The sequence below is a fragment of the Sinohyriopsis cumingii genome, chromosome 1 (genome assembly GCF_028554795.1).
Source record: "Sinohyriopsis cumingii isolate HCF-2022 chromosome 1, ASM2855479v2, whole genome shotgun sequence".
Classification (NCBI taxonomy): domain Eukaryota; kingdom Metazoa; phylum Mollusca; class Bivalvia; order Unionida; family Unionidae; genus Sinohyriopsis; species Sinohyriopsis cumingii.
In genome coordinates this window covers 108,411,995-108,433,453 of record NC_142961.1, presented here as the reverse complement: position 1 = coordinate 108,433,453, position 21,459 = coordinate 108,411,995, and the positions used below count along the sequence as shown (strand labels likewise).

The window sequence follows — 21,459 nt, the reverse complement described above, 5'->3', positions numbered from 1 at the left end:
ACTATTATCCATGCACAAGCATAGCCAATTCTTTCTTACAATTATGCTCCAATATCAATGAGTAAAATACAGCTTTTTCTAAAAAATTTAAATCTGGTTATAGGACACACGTACTAATTATACGGAAGAACTGTGAACCAGTCAAGAAACGGGTGAAGAAATAATGGAGTATTTACGGGTTTTGTGGTCCATAATTGGTTAATAATGAAAATTAAAATTTTAGTAAAAATATCTTTTGAGAGATTATCCTATATGTAATTTAAAAAAAATATAGACAAATTTCTACTGATGCAATTTTAGCATTCTTACAGGCTTGACTCAGGAGTATTCAATAATGAAAGTAGCACCTGATTCATTTGGTGCAGAATCAATAACATGTGTTTCATGCACATGTATGTAAACAAAATGCCGCGGGTCATATGGTGTTCTCCACACATAAGCTTGCACCAAGGTTAGATGTGCATGCAGAGTTATGTCTCATCATCAGCACCCAGAAATTTTATGTTATTTAATTTTGAATATGATGGTGTTTCCGGTATGTTTACTATTGGAGTTGAATTAGTACCGTGTGTCCTGCAGTAGAAAACTTAACAACAGGGAAGTTACTGCAGTAGGCATAAAAAGAACTATTTTTACTTCATAAAAAAATGAATTAAAGCAGAAATTGAATCAGTTATTTGGAAATGTGTTGAATTTTTTTGGCGCACTAAGAAAGTTACGCGAAGGAATTATGTCACAATTGTCAAAACTTGTAATTCATATTTAAAGAAACAAAATATGATATAGCAAAACATCCCTGCGTGGGAGAATTACCACAGTCCAAAAGGTACTGGGATGGATCTGCTAAATGGAAGTGAGACACTGAAGCATTTGGCGTAGTAACTTTCGACTCGATTATGGTGCACTATATCTATTTCTTTCTTTCTTTCTTTCTTTCTTTCTTTCTTTCTTTCTTTCTTTCTTTGTATGTCCCTCGTTGTGAATTTCATTTTGTAAGCCTTTCCCTTTCGGCAGTTATGATTGTGTGTGTGTGTGTGTTTATAGTTTTCATAATACTGGGTGAAGAAACAGGTTGGGTAAACGTTTTAATAAAGCAAGCGTGAATCAGTGAAAAACTTGGCGTCACTCAGATGGCTTGCAACATTCGGATGTAAACGTTCTCTTGTCTGCGGCCTCTGCACACTCAAAAGAGAAAACAAATGTGGTTTCAGAGCATTTCGAAATTTTTTGAAGTTCTGCTCAATTTCGATTGTTTGGGCAATTGACCTATCGCCAGTTGTTTACGTCCGCCATTTTCCTCCGACAAGCTGCTTCTGTCGATATCAACTCGGCTATTGTATATCAATAATTTTTAATCAGTTCTTCAGTTGAATGCTTCCAGATCATAAATATGTCATATAAAAATCTGAACCAAAGAGATGGATTAAACTTCAAGTTTTAAATAAAATCCTTTTCTAATTCGCCCATGGAATGGAAGAGTAGACTGGAGCCATATTAATATCCATTACCTGTATGTAATTCGTATTATTAAATTGAAATTAATTATTTTTCCAAGATAAGTTTTTATTATTTTACAAATATCTTCGCTAGATAGTGTGCTGTTATTAGGATTATTATCAAGAAAATATTTGCACGCTTCAATGCCATATGCATACAGAATGTTGGTATATAGTGATGTTACATCTAATCATACCAGGATTGAAATTATCAGATAGATGTGGAATAGACTCCGACTTTTCATGAAAGTAGTTGTATCTTTAATGTATGAAGGATGCGATTTCATTAAAGGTTGTAAAACAATATCAATAAATTTGGACAGGTTTTCAGTATATGAATTACTTCCTGATATAATGGGTCGTCCTGGAAAATTTAAACGTAAATTATGGTCAGGATTTGTATGAGTTTTGGGTATAATGTAGAATTGAGGTGTACGTATGTTAAGAGGGAAATTATCAAATTCCTCATATACGGAATTATTATTTTTGAGGTGTACGTATGCTAAGAGGGAAAGTATTAAATTCCTCACATACGGAATTATTATTTTTAGCGATCTCAATAATGCATGTTGAAATTTTTTATTTAATTTCTAATCGACGTTCAACTTCTTTAACATAATCATCTTGATTCACAATAATAACAGTGTTTGACTTATCATCCTTTTTAATCACTATACTGTCGTCATTCGTTAGATTATATACAGACTTAATTTCGTCCTTATAAATATTACTATGATATTGCTTTAATTTAGTTAATATCTCTTTTGTGATCGCGTATATATATATATATATATATATATATATATATATATATATATATATATATATATATATATATATATATATATATATATATATATATAAGACAACCACTATGGGGCGACTTCTCCATGGGGCGAGTTATCCGCATACCGACGTAACTTAGAGAAGTGCAAGCGATGGATAAATGCTCTCGCTTTCTGTCTCTGTCTCAGTGTCGTTTCATATGGCAAATATTTGCTCACCAATATCGTCTGGTATATATTTTAATGTTATCACGCCCGCCATTTTCACAGAATGTTTGTCGGAGGTTGAGAGGTTGTCAAGTCACGTGTTCGGTAGGCGGAGCGATCTACCTTCTGGTGTATGAGTGTGATCACAAATCGGCCCGCTTTAAAGCTGGATATCATCATATTTTTCTCTTCGCAACAGCATTGACTTGTATTTTATTCATAATCCCGAGCACACGATATGGTTGTCTGCTACACCTTGCTAGTGTTGTCTTATGTCGTATCATCACAATATGAACCACTGAAACATTGTTATCCTTTCTCGTAAATGCCCATATGCTGGAGACTAATACATATTAAATACAAGATGAAAACAGGTGTATTGTCCAAGTATTATTCGCACTTTCAAATTATTACAGCAATAAAGTAAAACGTTCTATTCAACAACGTTCAGGAGCATTCTAACCTTCTCACCAATTGTCACGTGGAGAAGGTAGACAGTCTTCTAGTGTCACGTTCATCTGAGTCCAATATTGTAGAGTGAATTCACAGGTGAAATCGGTTGGGGCAAAAATAATTCGATGAATTGTGACATCACAATCGGCTAACTGTAACCATACAATTATACACAATGAAGGAGAATTTCAGTTATTGAAAATTATACCTTACGTAACACACTTGTGCGAATAAGTATGTGTGTGTATTCCTACGCATTAAATATAGTGCTATGTATATTTGATTTACTTGTATCGGATTTAATATATATTTATTTCAATTTAATTGTCTGTCATTTTTAAATTTTTTGTTTGATTACATGGTATTTTATTATTAATTTATTCACTAGAGATGATACTTTCTTCAGAAAATAGTTTGACCTTGACTGTTAGTTTATAAAAACTGGTGTTGATCTAAATCCTGACCTTGTTTCAGAATTTGTAGCAACCATCGTAAACCGGTTCTATTTTATTCTAAAATGATTGGTTGTTTTCGAGGTCGTGATATAACTTTGTCTTGAAGATGTAAACATTTTGTTTACATTTTATTTGTTAGAGTAAAATCATTGTTTTTCATCAGGGTCACACTGGGTAAACGTGATTTGTAACAAGTACTTGCTTCTATAACCTTCCAGAAGATGATCACGTGACCCCAGGTTTACGTTTTAGAAAGACTATATAACCCATGTTTTGGAGAATTAATCTCACTAGAAGCTTGGCTGTTAAACTGTTAGTTGTATGTTGTGCTGTTTGGAATTGTTTCAGATTACATGGTTTGGAGTTATTTCAAATTGCTTGGTTTCAAAAGGATTAATTCTGTTATTTTTCTGGAAAGTACGTGTGCTTGTGTAATATTTTTTTATTATAAAAATTTATTCAGCTTTTTGAAATCGGAGTGATAATTTTTGTTTCTGCAAGGAAATGTAGACTTCAACACTACAGATTGCAGCATACGTCATCGTCTTCCATCTTGGATTCTTCGTCGGGATTCGAACCTAAAATCAGTAGACCATTTTGTTATTAGGACTACTAAAATTTGATTCTATGATTATTCTTGGATTAAGTTTGTATTTGATTCTATAAAACCGTAAGTTCATATTTTGTAAAATATTTTACAGAATTTTTCCAGGGAAATTAATTAGTGTATTTTTTTAAAACTTGTTGTTTTCACTCTTTCTTGTGTTACTGTTTATTCGAGCCTAAATAAGTGACATAAGAGTAGCATGCCTCAATAGCTAATAAGCTTCTTAAGTTAGTATTTGGTTTCAACAAATTAGAATTCTTATAATGTATATAACACTGGTCAACAGTGAAATCATTACTGACTTGAAAAGGCCCTAATCTGTAGTATTTTGGTGTGCCGAACACGAATATAACCGTGAAAAATTTGTATTGGCTCTCGTTTTGAAGATATTCATATACCTCATTTTCTATGTTTCACTGTGTAAATTTCTCCAGTAGGACTGCAGCAACATCCGGAATAATGATGTAACATTGCATAATACCATCATGCTCACATCATCCACAGTTGATTGCATCATTTTCTGATGCAATGCAATACTAATGCCATCGGCTGCTGAAGTAAGTTGACGTCAGCAGTGTACTATACATGTGTAGGCCTATTATACTAATGCCAGGCGGCTGCTGAAGCTGACGTAAGCAGTGTACTATATAAAGCCCAATCAGATAGGTTCAGCATTTAAAATATTTTAGACGTTGTGCGAGACAGTTCAAGCTACTGTTACATAAAACTTATTATTTTATCCATTTACGTACAATAAAGAACAGTAATGCCTCGAAAGTGTGTTAATACCGCGGACAATTTTTGCTATATTTGTGGGGAAGTGACATTTGCCAACCAGAAGAAAAGTATCAATTCTCAAGTGAAGAAGGCATATCATCTTTACTTCGGATGCAAGGTTGGTGACCAAGACAAGCCTTGGGCTCTGCATATATGCTGTGCTACATGTACAACACAGCTTTCACAGTGGTTGAATTGCAAAAGGTCATCAATGCCGTTTGCAGTCCCAATGGTGTGGAGAGAGCCAAGCAACCACCTAAATGACTGTTACTTCTGCTTGGTTCCTCCTCTTTCCGGCGGAATAACGAAGCGAAAGAAGTCGAGAATAGTCTACCCAAACATTCCGTCTGCATTGAGACCAGTTCCACATGGTGAGGGACTTCCTATTCCAGAACCTCCAGCAGAATATTCTCTTGATTCATCTGACGAAGACAAAGGTGAGTCGACCTGTTCTTCTCCTGGTCCATCAGCATGCAGTGATCCAGATTTTCACTGTGGTGCATCATCAACCCCACACAGAATAACACAGGAAGAACTAAATGACCTGATTCGTGATTTGGACTTATCAAAGAACAAGGCAGAATTGCTAGGATCAAGACTCCAACAATGGAATCTTCTAGAAGAAGATGTCACAATTACTGCATATCGAAAGCGCCACCAGCAATTGGAGCCTTTCTTCAGAAAGGAAAGTAATCTGATATTCTGTTCCGATATTGAGGGCCTCATGAATGCTTTAAAAATCACTCATGACCCACAAGAATGGAGACTATTTGTGGACTCTTCGAAACTGAGTCTCAAGGCTGTGCTTTTGCACAATGGAAACATTCTTCCATCTATTCCAGTAGCGTATGCTGTCCACATGAAAGAGACATACGATAACTTAAGGCAGCTACTGAATTCCATTGAGTATAACAAGTACAGCTGGCACCTCTGTGGTGATTTGAAGGTAGTTGCCCTTTTAATGGGACTGCAGCAAGGATATACAAAATACATGTGTTTCTTATGCGAGTGGGATAGCCGAGCAAGGGAAATGCACTACATGAGGAAGGAATGGACTCACAGGCAGAATGTAGCCATTGGAGAGAAGAATATCCAACACCCAGCTCTGGTTGAGGCTCAGAAAATCTTGCTACCACCCCTTCACATCAAACTAGGTTTGATGAAGAACTTCGTGAAAGCCATTGACCGGACTTTGCCAGCATTCCGATACCCGCATGAAAAATTCCCTCGACTCAGCGAAGCAAAGATTAAAGAGGGAGTTTTTGTGGGTCCTCAGATTCGAGAGCTTTTCAAAGATGACCGGTTCAACAACTTGCTGGAAGGTGACGCGAAACAAGCATGGAATGCTTTTCGCCTAGTTTCTACAAACTTCCTCGGAAATGTTAGGGCAGAAAACTATAAGGAACTAGTAGAAGACATGTTGATGAAGTATAAGAAACTTGGCTGCAATATGTCTCTAAAGATTCACTTCCTTCATTCCCATTTGGATTTCTTTCCTAGCAACTGTGATATTGTTAGTGATGAACACGGCGAACGTTTTCATCAAGATATCGCAACAATGGAACAAAGATGCCAGGGAAAATGGTCCACTACAATGCTGGCTGACTACTGCTGGACACTCCTCAGAGATGCTCCCGAACAGCTGTACAAGAGACAGGCGAAGAAATCTAAGATGTAGTCAATGACTTGATTTTTTATAGGTAGGCTATTACAGTTGACCTTTTACTATTGGAATGCATTTCGTTATGTAAACATTAATTTCTTGCAGATTACAAAAAAACTAGAGCCAATTTTGCAATTTGACTGTCATACTGTCATATTCGTGTTCAGCACATAAAAATTGATAAGAATTGACTAATTTTATTTCAGTAACATGACTTTTGTAAAAATTTGTTGTCCAGTGTAATACAATAAAAATCCTTACAGTACGTTGACCAGGAAAGCTGTGTGATCTCGAAGGGTTTTGTGACGTCAGCAGAGCACACTCGATACTACCTATCTATTTAGATGAGGTGATATCAAATACCCACTCCAAATGATACAGCTTTCCTTATCAACTTACTTTGCTGCTCATTAGATAAGAATCCATGAGTTTAATGTTGCAAGAGGCGATTCAGCAGAAAATAGACAAAAGAAGACTTAGATTGACATTTTAAAAAACTCCCTGAATTCTGTAAAAGGGAAGGAAATATCTCAAAGACATTATCTTGTAAACTATGAAAGTTTCCCCCACTTGCACTGATAAAAGGGACTGGTAGCTTCGGATATGCTGATTTACCTATGTTCTTGTTTACGCTGGACTTGTCCGTTTCATCTTCACACAAAATCTTACCCGCATAACAATACTGCAGCTGTACAGTCGAATATCTGTGAGATGTATTCCAACATTTTGAAGTTTAAGTCTCCGTTAATAGAAGCGGAGCGTACGATTCAGCTATTATAGTTGTAGTAGACTCGTGAGCAGTCAAAGCATAGTTAGTGACTGCTAGTAGGAGACTGTACCATGATATATTATCAGCCAAAGATTCTCGATCTATCTGTTAGTCCGATAATCAGCCTCCAAACTTGTTCTCTGTACTAATATCGATGGACTGTTTGAGGTCTGGGCTCATGTCTTTACAGAATCATGCAATTTATACAGACTGATCTGCTTGTATCACAATAGTGTACAATTTAGACACCGGTATTGCATGCGGTTATCGAGTTACGTTCGTGTGATGGGTCCATTAGGTGATATGTAGATCATATTTCCATATCAAACTCCTAGGCTGGACAACATTCAAAGGTACGTTTGTGTTTTTGCCGTATGACTGCGTGTACATTATGTAGGAATCATGGTTACATGAAAAAGAGAAAGAGAGTTTACAGAAAGCTTCGACAAGTTTTCAGATTGTTAGTATTAGGTGATACTATGTGTGTTTTAGTTTTTGTATTACTACTGTTAGTTGCGGTGAGAATGGATTAACAATGTGTGTGTTTAGTCAACCAAAACATGACATGAAGCAAGAAAGCACATTGCTACAGCAGCTTGAGAATTTAATAATTCCCATAATTAGAAGTAAACTATCTCGTGACGAAATCTGGTTACCAGTTTCACAGAGGTTATCCGAGCTCTTGCGCATGCCTGATGTGCCTATGATGAAGCTATTAAATTGAGTGTGCGAGAAATAGTGTTACGTACATACAACAATTGTCTCTCGGAGCAAACACACAACTTGCCAGGGAATTAAATGAATGATTTGAAGAGATTGTATTCCAAGAATCAAACGATACAGATCTTAAAAGGGACTAGACCTAAGTATGATAATCTTGTATCAGTTGTACTGACATGAAATGAATACGTGTAAGTATTATATAAACTGCATAACTATGTATGCAGAGTTATTTCAGGGTACAATCTGTATGCATGCTGGGATATACTTAGTCCGATACTTTCCAAATTCGACATCTACTTACGTACGTGAGAATAAGTTATACTTTAAATAATCTCCATACAGACATATGCAACTTTATAAGATTTACAGGGTTGAATACATTGTCAAAGATCTCACAAATTAACTTGAACAAGTTATATTGTCTCCGGTCTGTCACTGCCTTTCCTTTGTCGGTCTAGGTTATTATCTCCGTAGATACTATATAAGAGATGACTATTAGTTTGCCTTTGGAGCTGGGAGAACTCTTTCGAAGAGCCTTTGTGCAGATTAAAATGACACACAAGCCACAAATTCGTCCTCAACGGTATTAAACCTTTCGACAGCTTGTAGCTGGATGCTATACAAATTGAGTACTTTGAAAGCGTTCAAATGGTCAGGTAATCTACTCACATATTCTGAGACTTTGGATGCGACTAGTTCAACATACACAGTTGCATTGATAAACCAATTTCCGTGAGAGGAATCCGATGAAATGGTACAAAAGTTACGGATTACAAAGTGTTTTAATATAATTATTGCCTTAAAGTGCCACAACAGTGCATCTACATTTATTCAGTTTATTTCTTGGTTAAAGAGATTATATATTCAAAATACGAATTTAAAAAAGACGATTGAAAAATGTTTAGAAATAACTGCTTGGGAGCCTACCTAATATCGCGTTTGCACCTGTTTACGATCATAACTGAAGGCAACCGCCGACCACTTCCGGTATTTAGTGAAAACAAAGCGTGACGTCACATTATGAACACTTGTTGTAAACAAAGGTTCAGTTGGTATTGTCACCCAAATTAATCCGTACCAGTTTGAACCCTATATTTCCAATACCGAACAATCCGAAGTTGCAGATGAAGATGACGAAGAAGAAAGACAAGATAGGTTGACAGACAATTCATGGTAATTGTTTTCTGAATATGTCTACGGCCTAAGTTACGATAAATCTCTGTATCCGACGAAATTGACAGTGTCCTGTTCCTTTACAAATTTGGATTTTGTCTCACCTGTAATAAAGGCTGCATACGTGTATAGCATTTCATGGGTAGAGACGTAACTATACCTTGATAAGTAAAAGGTACATTGGATCACAGTTGTAAGCTTTGAAAACCTGTGAACAAGTTGATATGATTTAGAAGTACTTAAGATTTCTAGGAGAGGAGGTCCGCTTTTTTCACAACTATTGAAATCGGCAGGATATTACCCTCATGACATTAAAATTGAATTCATATTCTGTACGCTGTATTATAAGTTAAAATTTCGAATTTCTTATATGCATGCTAATAGTTGATTTTGATAAACTATGAAATAAACCTTTTTTGTCTGTGGTAAGCATCTTCTTGCAACTTCTATTTTTTTCATATCTAATTTAATTTTACAGTGCTGTACTAAACGTTTAATCTGTTCCTGACTTTAGTCAGTTTGTATCATTGTACTGAGCTATTGATGTGTTCATAAATGAGATTAAATTTGACAAGCACAGCACAATGCATTAAAAAAGAAAACTATTTTACGTGTAAATATGGACATTGTTTGGTAATGCCTACAGCAAGGGAATGTGTATGTTGTTGTGACATAGAGAAGGTCACAAGTGTCCGCAATGAATACCAGGGGATACGGTATATAGCACACCATCCAGGGTTCATTGCAGTTTGTCTCGGCATCAATGTTTTAAAAGTTGCATACTACCAGTATAGACAACAATTTGGAGAACATCCAGAACAAGGAAATGAGTAAGTAAAATATCGGAGTAATTTTTCATTTTCTTTTGTTTTCATAAATTTTGCTTTCATGATCTGTGCATGACAGCATAGTATTGGGGTTATTAATGCAGCAAATAAAAAACCCACTTTTTCAAGTCATTTTATGACATCTTCTTGGATTGAACCCATGTTCTGGAGGCCTACACTGTCTAACCTTTATACCAGTGATACTGATGAATCATGCCAAAAAATAACACATATACATGTACAAATACTGTTTTGTTTCATTTTTTGTGTCGCAAAATAAGATGTTCATATATATATATATATATATATATATATATATATATATATATATATATATATATATATATATATATATATATGCATGTATGTATGCACAGAATATATATATATGTATGCATGTATGTATGCACAGATTATACTGGAATCATTTAACGTTATTGATATACAAAATAATGATAAATCACACTGGGTCACTACTAATACTATCTACTAAAACTTCTGATTTCCGAATTTGATCTAATGCATAAAGCATATTTTATTTCAACTCAATTTTCAAATTATTATTTCAGAAGACATCGGTATACAGCATATAGACAATTTGCTCTGTGGTGTTGGTACTTCATGGGCAAGGAAGTGAGGGTCATCATTCTATCATGTGTTCTTCAGAGGATCCGTACTGCCTTTCCTGATCAAAACCTGAACTACACTGACTTTCATGAGGATGACAGCAATTAAACCTGCTAAGAAGAATTTGAGTAACAATATCCTTGTCAGGCCTCTCATACAGACTACATAATGTTGGTGATACATCTACCATAAGTTTTACTCCTTCATCATTCATGTGAGACACCTGTCCAATTGTGAATGCTGTTTTCATCAGACTTTTGACATAATCTGCAAATTAAATTTAATATGCATTGTATTGTACAAGCCAAAAACTCCAACCTTTGGTTGAAGTTAATACATGAATTAAAAGTATTTGTCTTTACAATTGTTTGTATATTTTTTACTATTTTACCACAGGGAAAATTCATGACCTTTAAAATTAAAGGAGTGTGAACTTTAACAAATATTTTGCCTTTACTGTTTAAATTTAATAATTTAAAAAAATAATATAGGTACATACACTTGGTACAACATTATTTATATTTCTAAGTGATATATGCCTTTATGTTCATTAATTCCTAATGTATATTCTTGCCATATGTTGAGTCGACAAGGATTTTCCTGACAGTGTATTCTCCTTTCTTGTACTTTGGATACAGTATTTTATATCTGGCTCTCACATCCTTAGTGCATGCTTTCTCTCTTTGGCTTTTTTCATTAAAATGCAATGCAGCTAGCTAAACCCTATTTCAAAGTAAATAAAGATGCAAAATACAGTATATCATTCTATCAGAATACAGATAATTTATTTTTATAGATACTTTATTTACAAACATTCCAAAACACTAAAAACTGTTATACAATTTTACATTGTAGGATATCAAAAGATCAGATCTTGATATCTATGATTTAATTTGAATATGAACATACTGGACTATAAATAAAACACTGAAAAACCTGAATCAGAATTTTTGTGTGCAATAATTTAAGCTTTACCTTGAAAGCATTCCATGATAGGAGAAACCAGTCATCTTTGATGCAAAATAATTGATCGCAGAGTTGTATCCCTGAAGCTTGTGGTCCAGATGACAGCATTGGTACATATTGTTTTCATTTGTCTGCTGTCACAATCTCTTCAAGCTTGTCAAATACTTTAGATCCTATAAGTTATAAAATATATTCACCAAAGCTTGGTTTTTTGCTATCTAGCATGAAAATTAAAGTGTGCACTAACAAAAATGTATCTAAATTCAATAAATTACTAGACCAATACAGTTAAATAAAGTCACATACCTATATAACATCTGCTCCATAAGATGCTTTTGCATACCAAATATCATTGATCAATAAGAAATAAATCTACTAATTGAAAAACTTGATGGACTTAAATGATTGTTGCCAAGATACGACTGAAAAATTGTTGAACATGACAACACCAACACCACTGAAAAAAATCATAACATAGTATTGTAAAATTTCTACATTTTGTGTTATTCAGAATTTTATTCATTGCGGATGGGAATAAACCTCGTCACGTTTGTAAATATCTATATGTAATCTGATTCACACATTTGTCCGACAATGAAAAATATATGTAGGTCTTCTAAATTTACCAGCAGAAAGATTTTTCTATTCACATGGTCAGACAAAGTTGAAGTCAACATGAAAATTGTGACTATTTATCCACTGTTTATATCTCAGTTCTTGATTGATTAGATATTTAATGCATTTGTTTTGAAAACTATGAAAAACGTTCTATAGGGTAGAAATGAAAATGTTACAGTGACTGATCTGTTGAATATCATACATATAATATGGTATATGTCATTAAAAACTCACCCTTGCAACTTCTCTCTTTGAATAGCCCCTTCTTACTTTCTTTGGTGGTGACACTTAACAAGTTACTAACTCTGATGGTGACAACATTTCAAGCCTACACAGCTGATGCTTTGGTGTTGAAGTTTCTGATACATTTGCAGTTACCTTGGCTTGGTTGTCAGTTTCCTTCACTCAGTGGAATGACGGAGCAGCAGCATCAATGAGTTTGACTTTCTTTTGGTGCCCTACCCATATGCTCAACATCAAATTTATACCTAAATGGGAAGCATTCTTGTGTGAACAAAAAGGATTAGAACATAGAGGGCAGAAAACTGAGTCGGACCATCCCAGTTTGCTCTTTTGATTGTTACGAAATCTGTCCACCTGCGAGGAAGTGCCTGGTCTTTCGGAAAGGAAGGCATGGAAAACCCATCAGCATTTGAATTCCAACAATTTGCTGTAACACACCTGACCCCGCTGCCCTTGCTTGTACCTCTACGATCCCCTCTTGGCATAATTGTGATGATTAAACTTTTCAAACTAGCTAATATGGAACGGAACAAGTGCTTTGTTTATGTTTCAATAGAAACGGAAGTAATGTGTGTGTTCAAAATATGACGTCAGGCGATCTACACACTCCGGAAATTACCGAGCGATAAAATTGATCCGATGTGTATTATTTTCGAAAACACGCCTGAGCGTATTTCTCAGTTATTATGGCGAATTTTTTCATCCGGTTTTTTTATACCGCTTCCAGACTTGATTTTCTATTCAAATAATATTGAATTGTATTTACTTTATATACACTGGTATGGCACTTTAAGACTAAACTCTTTTACGATGTGTTGCATGTGGGGTTATCATTCGTGTCTTTGATATGGTTTACTGTCCGACACAATTTAGCAAAGGTTTGATTATTCCATCAAAATGACACTGATGTGAATGACTATTTTGCAGGAGCGCATTAGGAATCTACAATTAAAAGGACGAGAAAGCATTTATCACTGCTTGCTACAGATTTAAGTGAAATGCAAAAATGTCGTTTCTTGAGTTTTTGAAAATTGATATTTCAATAGTATAAGAGTATTTATTCTCGCAAAAATTATGACCCAGACAAAATTCATCATGAGTATAAAGTTCTTGAAACCATGTCTTCTTCCATCAGTGCGGCATCGATTTTAGTGTGAATGGACGAACTGATTGAAGATCTAATTTTATGCTTTGATCATGGAAGAAAGAAAAAGTGCCAATTCTACACCGAGCTTTACACCAAATGGGAAAAAGTCAATCAAATGATTTAAAACATAGTTGATTAATACGTTTTTAAACGAATTAATTGCCAAATTGACTAGTGTATGAGTTCAGTCGAGAAAAAAGTATAAGTGCTTTCTCATTTCTTATAAACCAGTCTCAGAAAAGTGCTACTATGTTTCACTTTTACAGTATGCCAATGACATTCGTCATCAAAGGCAACCTTGCTTTGCTAAGCATAAGATGAACCATAATAGCGTAGTCAACTCTAAAAAACCCAAACAAAATAAAATAGTAAAGAACGAAAGAAAAATGAAAAGTGGCAGTGAGTTATCACCACACATACGTTTCTTCCAAGAAGGAAACCTAAAACGACTTCTTCATCCTCACATAAACCTCTACTGTTGCTTCAGCACACCGACATCTACTACCCGCTGCTCCCTTTATGTGTTAGTGGTTATGCCTGCTAAAGAAGGTTTAAGCTAAGTGCTTCTCCATCTGATGAAAAAATGGAAACTCGTTTCTAAGGACACTTCTACTTCTCTGTTCTCGTCGTCTTCTGCTCTGGCTGATGCTTCTAAGTCGAAAGTGCAAGACAGATCATGAATGTTACAAAGCTGACTGGGTGTGCCAAATATAAAAGAACAGGTAAGATTTAGTTCTCTGAGAACACTTCGTCGTCGTTTGGGAAATAATGATTCCTCAAGATCTGCATTCTATTCTTCGTGCGTATTTCACCAATGGATGTTTTCCTTCACGCCCGTGCTTCTAACATAGTCGACTCCACCAAGAAAAAATGTGTTCAAGTATAAAGTGAAGATACGATCAATGTAGACTAAGATTTGTAAACATAAGCAAGATCTACTACGAAATGGCGAAAGAGCTGACAAAAATGTGATGAACGAAATCAACCCAATTTATTAGATTATTAATCCCATATTTAAATCCAGTGAATGTTTGGCTCTAAAGATGGGGCCTTTGCTTACATCTTCATTGTATTTATGGCTTAGAGACACAAGCATGAACTGTACTCATTCGTTAATATAATAATGCGCACTTTTGTTTTCCTTCAACATTTTCCACCAAAGTCCCTTAGATAATTATTATCCACGAACAAAACATCAGGTCTTCTTCTGGCAAACATTGTTTGTTCGAATTGTTCAATATTGCCATATTCGTAATTACCAAATAGATTCTCATCAGCGCTAATAAGATAATATATAGATATATTTGCTTTATCACAAGGTTTGTGATGTACATGCGTTATTTCAAATTTTCAGACCCTGATAATTGTAGATTCCTAAAATGAATGACACTAATTATTTATGTTACAATCATACAATATATTACAATTATAAAGTATTGTGTTATTAGCGAGCAAATAGGACAACAAGAAAAGACTAAAAGAAAACCCATAGAAAACACGAGTCTCTCAAAGGGGCTTGCCCTCTTCTTGGTAGGATCGTTTCTTCCTCTTAAGTGCTGAGTGCTGATGCCAACTCTGCTATTCCCGAGCAGTGGGAATGTCAAATTATCCATTGTGATAGTCATTGTGAATATAAGATCGGCTGCACTTACATTTAGGATGCACTATATATCATTAGAAGTGTTGCATAAAACTCCATTTCTCACTGAACATCGATTCTAGAAAATTAATGACAATATTCTTTTCAGGATTTTAAATGTGGCAACCATATTTGACATCAGATCGATCCCATTTTTATGCAGAACCAACTAAATACCCTAGTTAGTCTTATGGTGAAAACACCATGTCGATATGACTTTCCATTTATGAGAAGGAGGAGAAGCAAAAACAAGATTTTCAAAATGGCCGTTGTGGCAGTCATGTTAAATGTAAAAGCCGAACCAGATAGAAAACTGGATATGGTACCTAGCGAACTGAAGCATTTCCGTTATTGGAGGAATTTTCGGTGTTTATTAGCTGACATGGGTGTAAGTTCTATGAAGTGCTGTACGAAGGTACGATTCAGGCAAATAAATGTCAGTTTATGGACTGACGCATGTGAACACACGTACAGACGAACGCCAAAAATTGATACGTCCTTCTTAAAAAGGGCGTTTGAAGTGTGGAAAATGATTTCTTTTTATTGAATAAAGCACTAGTACACTGTATAAAGTCCTTATGCCAGTGAATCACATCTTTATCTGCTCCTAGTCTGGAAACATACAGTGTATTACAATAAAGGTTGTTCAGTTTATTCTTGGATGCACAATTTTCTCTCCCAGACCATTTCACTTATATTTCGCCGATCAAATTCCTAATTACTATGTATTCCAAACACTTTGTTTTTAAGGCACCAGGTAACAAAGGCTAAACCATCTCTCAGCCATAATTGGAACTTTAGAATCAAGTGTTGTTGGTTCAATGAAATTAATGCATACAATAAATGTTTCTGATTTCTGCCTTTTGTAAATAAATAATTTAGTAATATCCTTTACTATCGTTATATAACTGTGTTGACGAATTGACTCCAGCTTGAAATAAACCTATCTTGTGTTCATTTCGAAATTCTGACTGTTGTGAAAATAGCTGAAAATCCCCATGTCAGAAAAAATGTTTATCTTTATACACAAAGATACAATATGAGAAATATACGGAATCGAAGTAAAAGTATCGACGTGCTCTAATCTAATGACACTTGGCAAGTTTTGACAAAAAGAACGTGAAATAAATGTCCTGTCCACAATCGTGATTCATCAGACGAGGCTTGATGTTTCCACCGGTTGTGCTGCAAATTGTTTTGTTAAAGCAGGGTTTAGCAAGCAAACATATGTCGTTTGCGGTGATAGAGATGCTGCTGCTGAGATTCTTCTTTCCAAGACGGGTGACGCTTATCTGGGTCTGTTAAAGAGGGTTGATTTTATGGATATATTAATTCTCATAAAGACTGTATCACATATGTGATACCAAAAACTGAAATGTAAATTTTTTTACCACGAAAATATTGTTTGTAAATCTACTGACTGCCAGGAAGCAACCGAGTTAATGAACAAAGAACGATTTCACATGAAAGTGGTCTTTCTGATTCACCAGCTGGTACATGTTCATATATGTTGACGCATTTATCGGATGGTATAACTTATTGATTTATCATTTTCCTTTCATAATAACATGTATTCCTACAAAGGTATGTTGTAGGAATAATTGATTACCATTGCCGACAGTTGTATCGATTCTGACAGCAATCATAGGAGTATAATGCTGATTACATATTTACTACAAGTTCATCAACATGTACCTGTACATAAACATTCTGAGAAAAGAAAACCATCAAACTGGATAAAGCGCAACTCGGGTATAACGTTATGAAACTTCCAGTCCCCTGCGAAACGTTATTAACAGGCTTTACAAGCAGGTAGAAGGGAGCAAGCATTTCACCTTGGCATATTCTAATCTGCATGAAGCACCTGAACATATATAAAAACTCCAATTATGTTAAGAATTTTAATAAACACTATGATTATGCTACATAAGAACAGATAATGACTACACAGCTGTAACTTATATGACTGCACATCAGAAACGTACAGTTAAATGCAAAATCAAAATAATCCAATTTAGTTATGTTACTCTGTCATCGTTACGACTCCCGTTTTACATTATAAGTTGTATGATTTTTCTTTAAAGGACCCCATTATAATAATAATAATAATATATATATTTTAAGATCCCATAAATTATCATTTTATAGTGAATAACCAGTGTAATGTTAACAGAAATACTTATTGAAGACTTCACAATTGTACACTTCAATTCTTAATATGGGTACTTTACACATGCATTAACAGTCTAAAATATTTTGTTTAAAGTAGTACTTATTAGAATCACATACATTACTAATGCGTTGCATATGTAAAAACCATGTGAAATAAAAGAAATACGAATTTAGAAAATATTTCATTATTGTATGATATCAGAGACAGAAGTGGGTATCGACACAATAAAAATCATAATCAAGGTCTTGATGGCGATACTTGAAGAAAGACATTCAATCTTTGATAAAATGAATCAGTACAGAATGTTCCTAAGTGGTAATGTAAATGCAAAGCGAATATAACAAACTTCTGTCTCTGCTTTTTTGCATGCACTGGAGTCTTTTCTGTTGGCAATGACCTTTGCAATTTAGAATATAGAATAGATGTAGAAACCAGGATGATACCCCATTCTATAAAATCGAAATTAAAATTCGTAATGAAACAAATCCTTTCTATGGACACTAGGTATCAAAGTTCAATTCTGTGTATTTTGAAACTAACTAATGATTAGAATCCAGATATATATATATATATATATATATATATATATATATATATATATATATATATATATATATATATATATAATGCTGCTGACATTAATTGTACATACAACAATATTAAAGGTCTCCTTTACACAAGTGGATGTGTAATTTGTTAATTAATGCCATTAAGTTTCAATCACAAATTTTGGCATGTATATGTAGTTTTATTTAATGCCTTACCCAGACAACCCACCCCACGCACCTTTCCCTAACCCTCATCTGTCGCCTTAAATTAATTTTTGATGTAAAAGGTATAAAGGAATTGATTGTAAATGGAATCTTTTACAAATTATATCATGCAGTCGGAATATACGATTTTTGACCAAATATCGTCAAAATGACCCACTTGTGGAATAGAGTTGCTATTTCGATCCTAATATTTGGTAATGTCTGAGGTTTCATGTACAACGAGATATCAATATCGATGTAAAATTGATCCAATGATGTATTGCAACAAGAACATTGTAGAGGACGTGGGGTGAAGTGTACACTATTTGCAAAACAATCGTTACCCTCATCCCCGCCTAAAAGAGGGGTGATATTTTTATCTTAATGGTTGGCTACATTTAGGCTGTCGTACATAACCTCATATCAATTTCGACGTAAAATTTATCAAGGAATCGATTGGTGAATGAATAATTTTTAGATGACGCTATGCAAAATATCGTTGCGTGTGCCCTTTTCCTTCATCTTCTCCTGCTAGAAAGAATATTTGGACAAATAATTATACGACAGAATTGATGATTAAGCCTGAACATAAGATAACGACTGTCATAGTTCAAATCGAAATTATCACTAAAGTTTACAACAGAATATTAAAAGAATAAATGTTCCGCGTTTAGATTAACTCGATTGCTCCATATGAAGTCATTTATTTTGTTCACGTGACAATATGGCGTTCGCTTTCGCCTGACTTCGTATAGCGGAGTGCAACGCAGGGAACATAGGAAGCAGGGATCCATACTAAGAACTTGTTGATAATTTGGACTCCAATCACTTTGCAATCCTTCATTCCAGGTCGGCGATAAAAGTTTCCTAATTTTCACCATATTTGTTTAGCTTTTCCTGTCCGTGTTAGCTCTCCTCATATATATATATATATATATATATATATATATATATATATATATATATATATATATATATATATATATATATATCCTCGACATATGCTTTGTTCTTATCAATTACGTTATTGTCATTAAATATACTGCATTTCATTTCTGTGGAGGAATGTGTAGTCAAATCTCCATTAATAATACAATAGTGACTTGATAAATAACTATATAATGTGTCGGTTTCATGTCCTTACAAAGTATTCAGGTCAGATATATGTACTACACCAAAAGTTAAGTCCTCATGTTGATACCTGTTGAAAGTATACATTGTGTTTGTTACATACACAGCAACACTTAAGTTTTGCTGTATATTATTTATCTGAGACTTATGGGACAAGTAAAACTATTTATGTCAATTTTAGAATAACACTAGGTCTCGATCAGAGCAAAATTTCAAAACGGGACCAATAAATTAAACATTAATAAAGTAAATTCGAAACATGAATCAAATATTTAATTGGATTACGAGGATTGAAAATACGACTTAAACTCTTATGTTTTATTTATAATCGAACATCCTGCTCGTTTACAGTTGTTATCTCAAAATAAACTGTGAGATATCGAATAAATTTATATCATTTTGTAACATTTTAATTACATCGTTCCATTTATCTTTGACCGTTTAGTTTAATTAGGTCACTGTCATCCTTTTTATTTCAGGTTATGTCATAATTCTGCACACCGACACGCATATATCTTGGCTCATACTTTACAATGTAGATATATTTGCATACCTGTGACGATGTTCTAACGTGCAATGACAGAGTAGCTGAGATATAAAGCTTATACATTATTACCCGGCAGCAAGGAGAAGGCACAGGTAAGTTTGTGATATTTCGATGTGTACCTTGTACAGCAATACCAACGAATGTAACGTGTAGTTTTGATAATGACTTGTCTTATCAGAGTCCGAGAACATCATAGTTTATGAGGGAATGCTAAATTGATACAGTATTTCTCAATTTTCTACCTGTTATACAATATTCGACTTGTATACACTGTTTTCGTTGGTATAGAATTATCGATTATTATACATTGTTGTCTTGCTTGTGACGTCATACTTGATTAAAAGCACTGTCGTTGTTCATGTAGCCATGGTGCATACCGTAAACAACTGCGTAATCGCTCAGTCGTGATTAAACGTTTTTATAGTAGACGATAACAAACGTAACTGTCAGCACGAACTTCGGTGACTCTTCCATTTGTGTGATTACGATTGAAGTACTGGCTAAAATGTTTTCACGGAGTTATAGTTAGCTCAGAATGAACGTGTAAGTGCAGTAATTTCCTTTTTTGGAGAAAGCCGAGTTGAAACTAAGCCTACATACTTGTTTTAACGAATCGGTAGATACCAGATTAGCTAGTCATGAGTGTTATCATATTTGGATGGTGCAAAATCGTGCATAAGTATAGGCATGCTTATGTCACCGAAGGTGCTATATATAGGTCAATCGCATAAATTTCAAAGTTCAGTCACATTCAGTGTCAAAGCAGTCAGACTCAGTGTCAATGTTCATCCATACACACTGTTAATACTAGCTCTTTCAGCCAAGAATGGAGATGCGCAGACGAATAATCCGCTTCACAGTACCATTTTTCGCAAAGCCAGTGTGTGCCAATGCTTAAAAAGCTGAATAGGTCTTATTAGTTGCATGTGAGTGGAACTTATTGCACTCAAAGACACTCATCTCATATAGATGATAGATTTGAAATATTCAGTCAATCAATCAACTAAATTTGTTTACGTATCGAGATACTTAAAATAAAAATAAGCATCAAATGAAACTTAGCAGCTTGGAGCATCCTGTTCTTGTGAATACAGCTTGAGAAGCGTTTTGAATAACAATGCCATTCAAAATGGGCCAGAGAAGATACGGCCTTTTTCTTCATGTACATTAGCAAGTACTTTTCGTTGTCCTAACTAACAAAGAGGTTCTGGGTACGTGTTCAACCGAAGACCAAATATGTCTCATGGCTTTGTTCCTGCCACATCCAATCCGAGTTTAAACGCAAACAATATAAACAATGGTTACCTTGTAGTACCTAGCAATAATCCGAACTTTTTAATCCAAAGACTTACAGCTAACCAGTCACCCGCCAAGATACTCTTAAACATATAATAATGTAGATTTAGAAAGAGAATATTACTACGGTTGCAGTGCCTATCAGTGCCCAGGGCCTAAATATTCTTTTTCATTCAAGTTTATTTACAATGTCATGGGCAAACTACTGAATTATTCTCTGAGTATATTGAAGAAAGAAACAAAAATACAACCTGCAACACCATTTAAATATGTACACAGTGTATGGTTCCGTTATTCCTATGGGTGATTTTAACTCCAATCCCAGGATGCATATCTGACACAGGAAATAACGTACTTTAGTTAGCAACATTTTAATTTCTTTGAA

At 34.6% G+C, this 21,459-nt stretch overlaps 2 protein-coding genes across 6 annotated transcripts in view; both read left to right on the top strand.

Moving 5' to 3' along the window:
- Nucleotides 1-21,459, top strand: part of LOC149807559 (uncharacterized) — a 108,293-nt gene that overhangs the window by 15,447 nt on the left and 71,387 nt on the right. For 4 of the 5 annotated variants that reach the window (XM_089967811.1, XM_089967801.1, XM_089967792.1 and 1 more), the window contains exons 1-2: nucleotides 18,819-18,949; nucleotides 19,711-19,870. The gene's annotated coding sequence lies outside the window, so the exon portion shown is untranslated. Of the gene's footprint in view, nucleotides 1-18,818; nucleotides 18,950-19,710; nucleotides 19,871-21,459 lie in introns of those variants that run through there. The other variant, XM_089967784.1, reaches the window with a different exon arrangement.
- Nucleotides 6,639-10,926, top strand: LOC149807560 (uncharacterized). The gene is made up of 2 exons (XM_089967823.1): nucleotides 6,639-9,938; nucleotides 10,505-10,926. Exons 1-2 carry the CDS (start codon nucleotides 9,664-9,666, stop codon nucleotides 10,668-10,670), a joined length of 441 nt encoding a protein of 146 aa, XP_089823949.1. The 5' UTR covers nucleotides 6,639-9,663; the 3' UTR covers nucleotides 10,671-10,926.

Bases quoted from the DNA above. Each gene is read 5' to 3' on its own strand.
- LOC149807560 (XM_089967823.1), top strand. From the start codon at position 9,664: ATGAGATTAAATTTGACAAGCACAGCACAATGCATTAAAAAAGAAAAC. The intron at 9,939-10,504 runs GTAAGTAAAATA...TTATTATTTCAG, and splicing joins CATCCAGAACAAGGAAATGA to AAGACATCGGTATACAGCAT.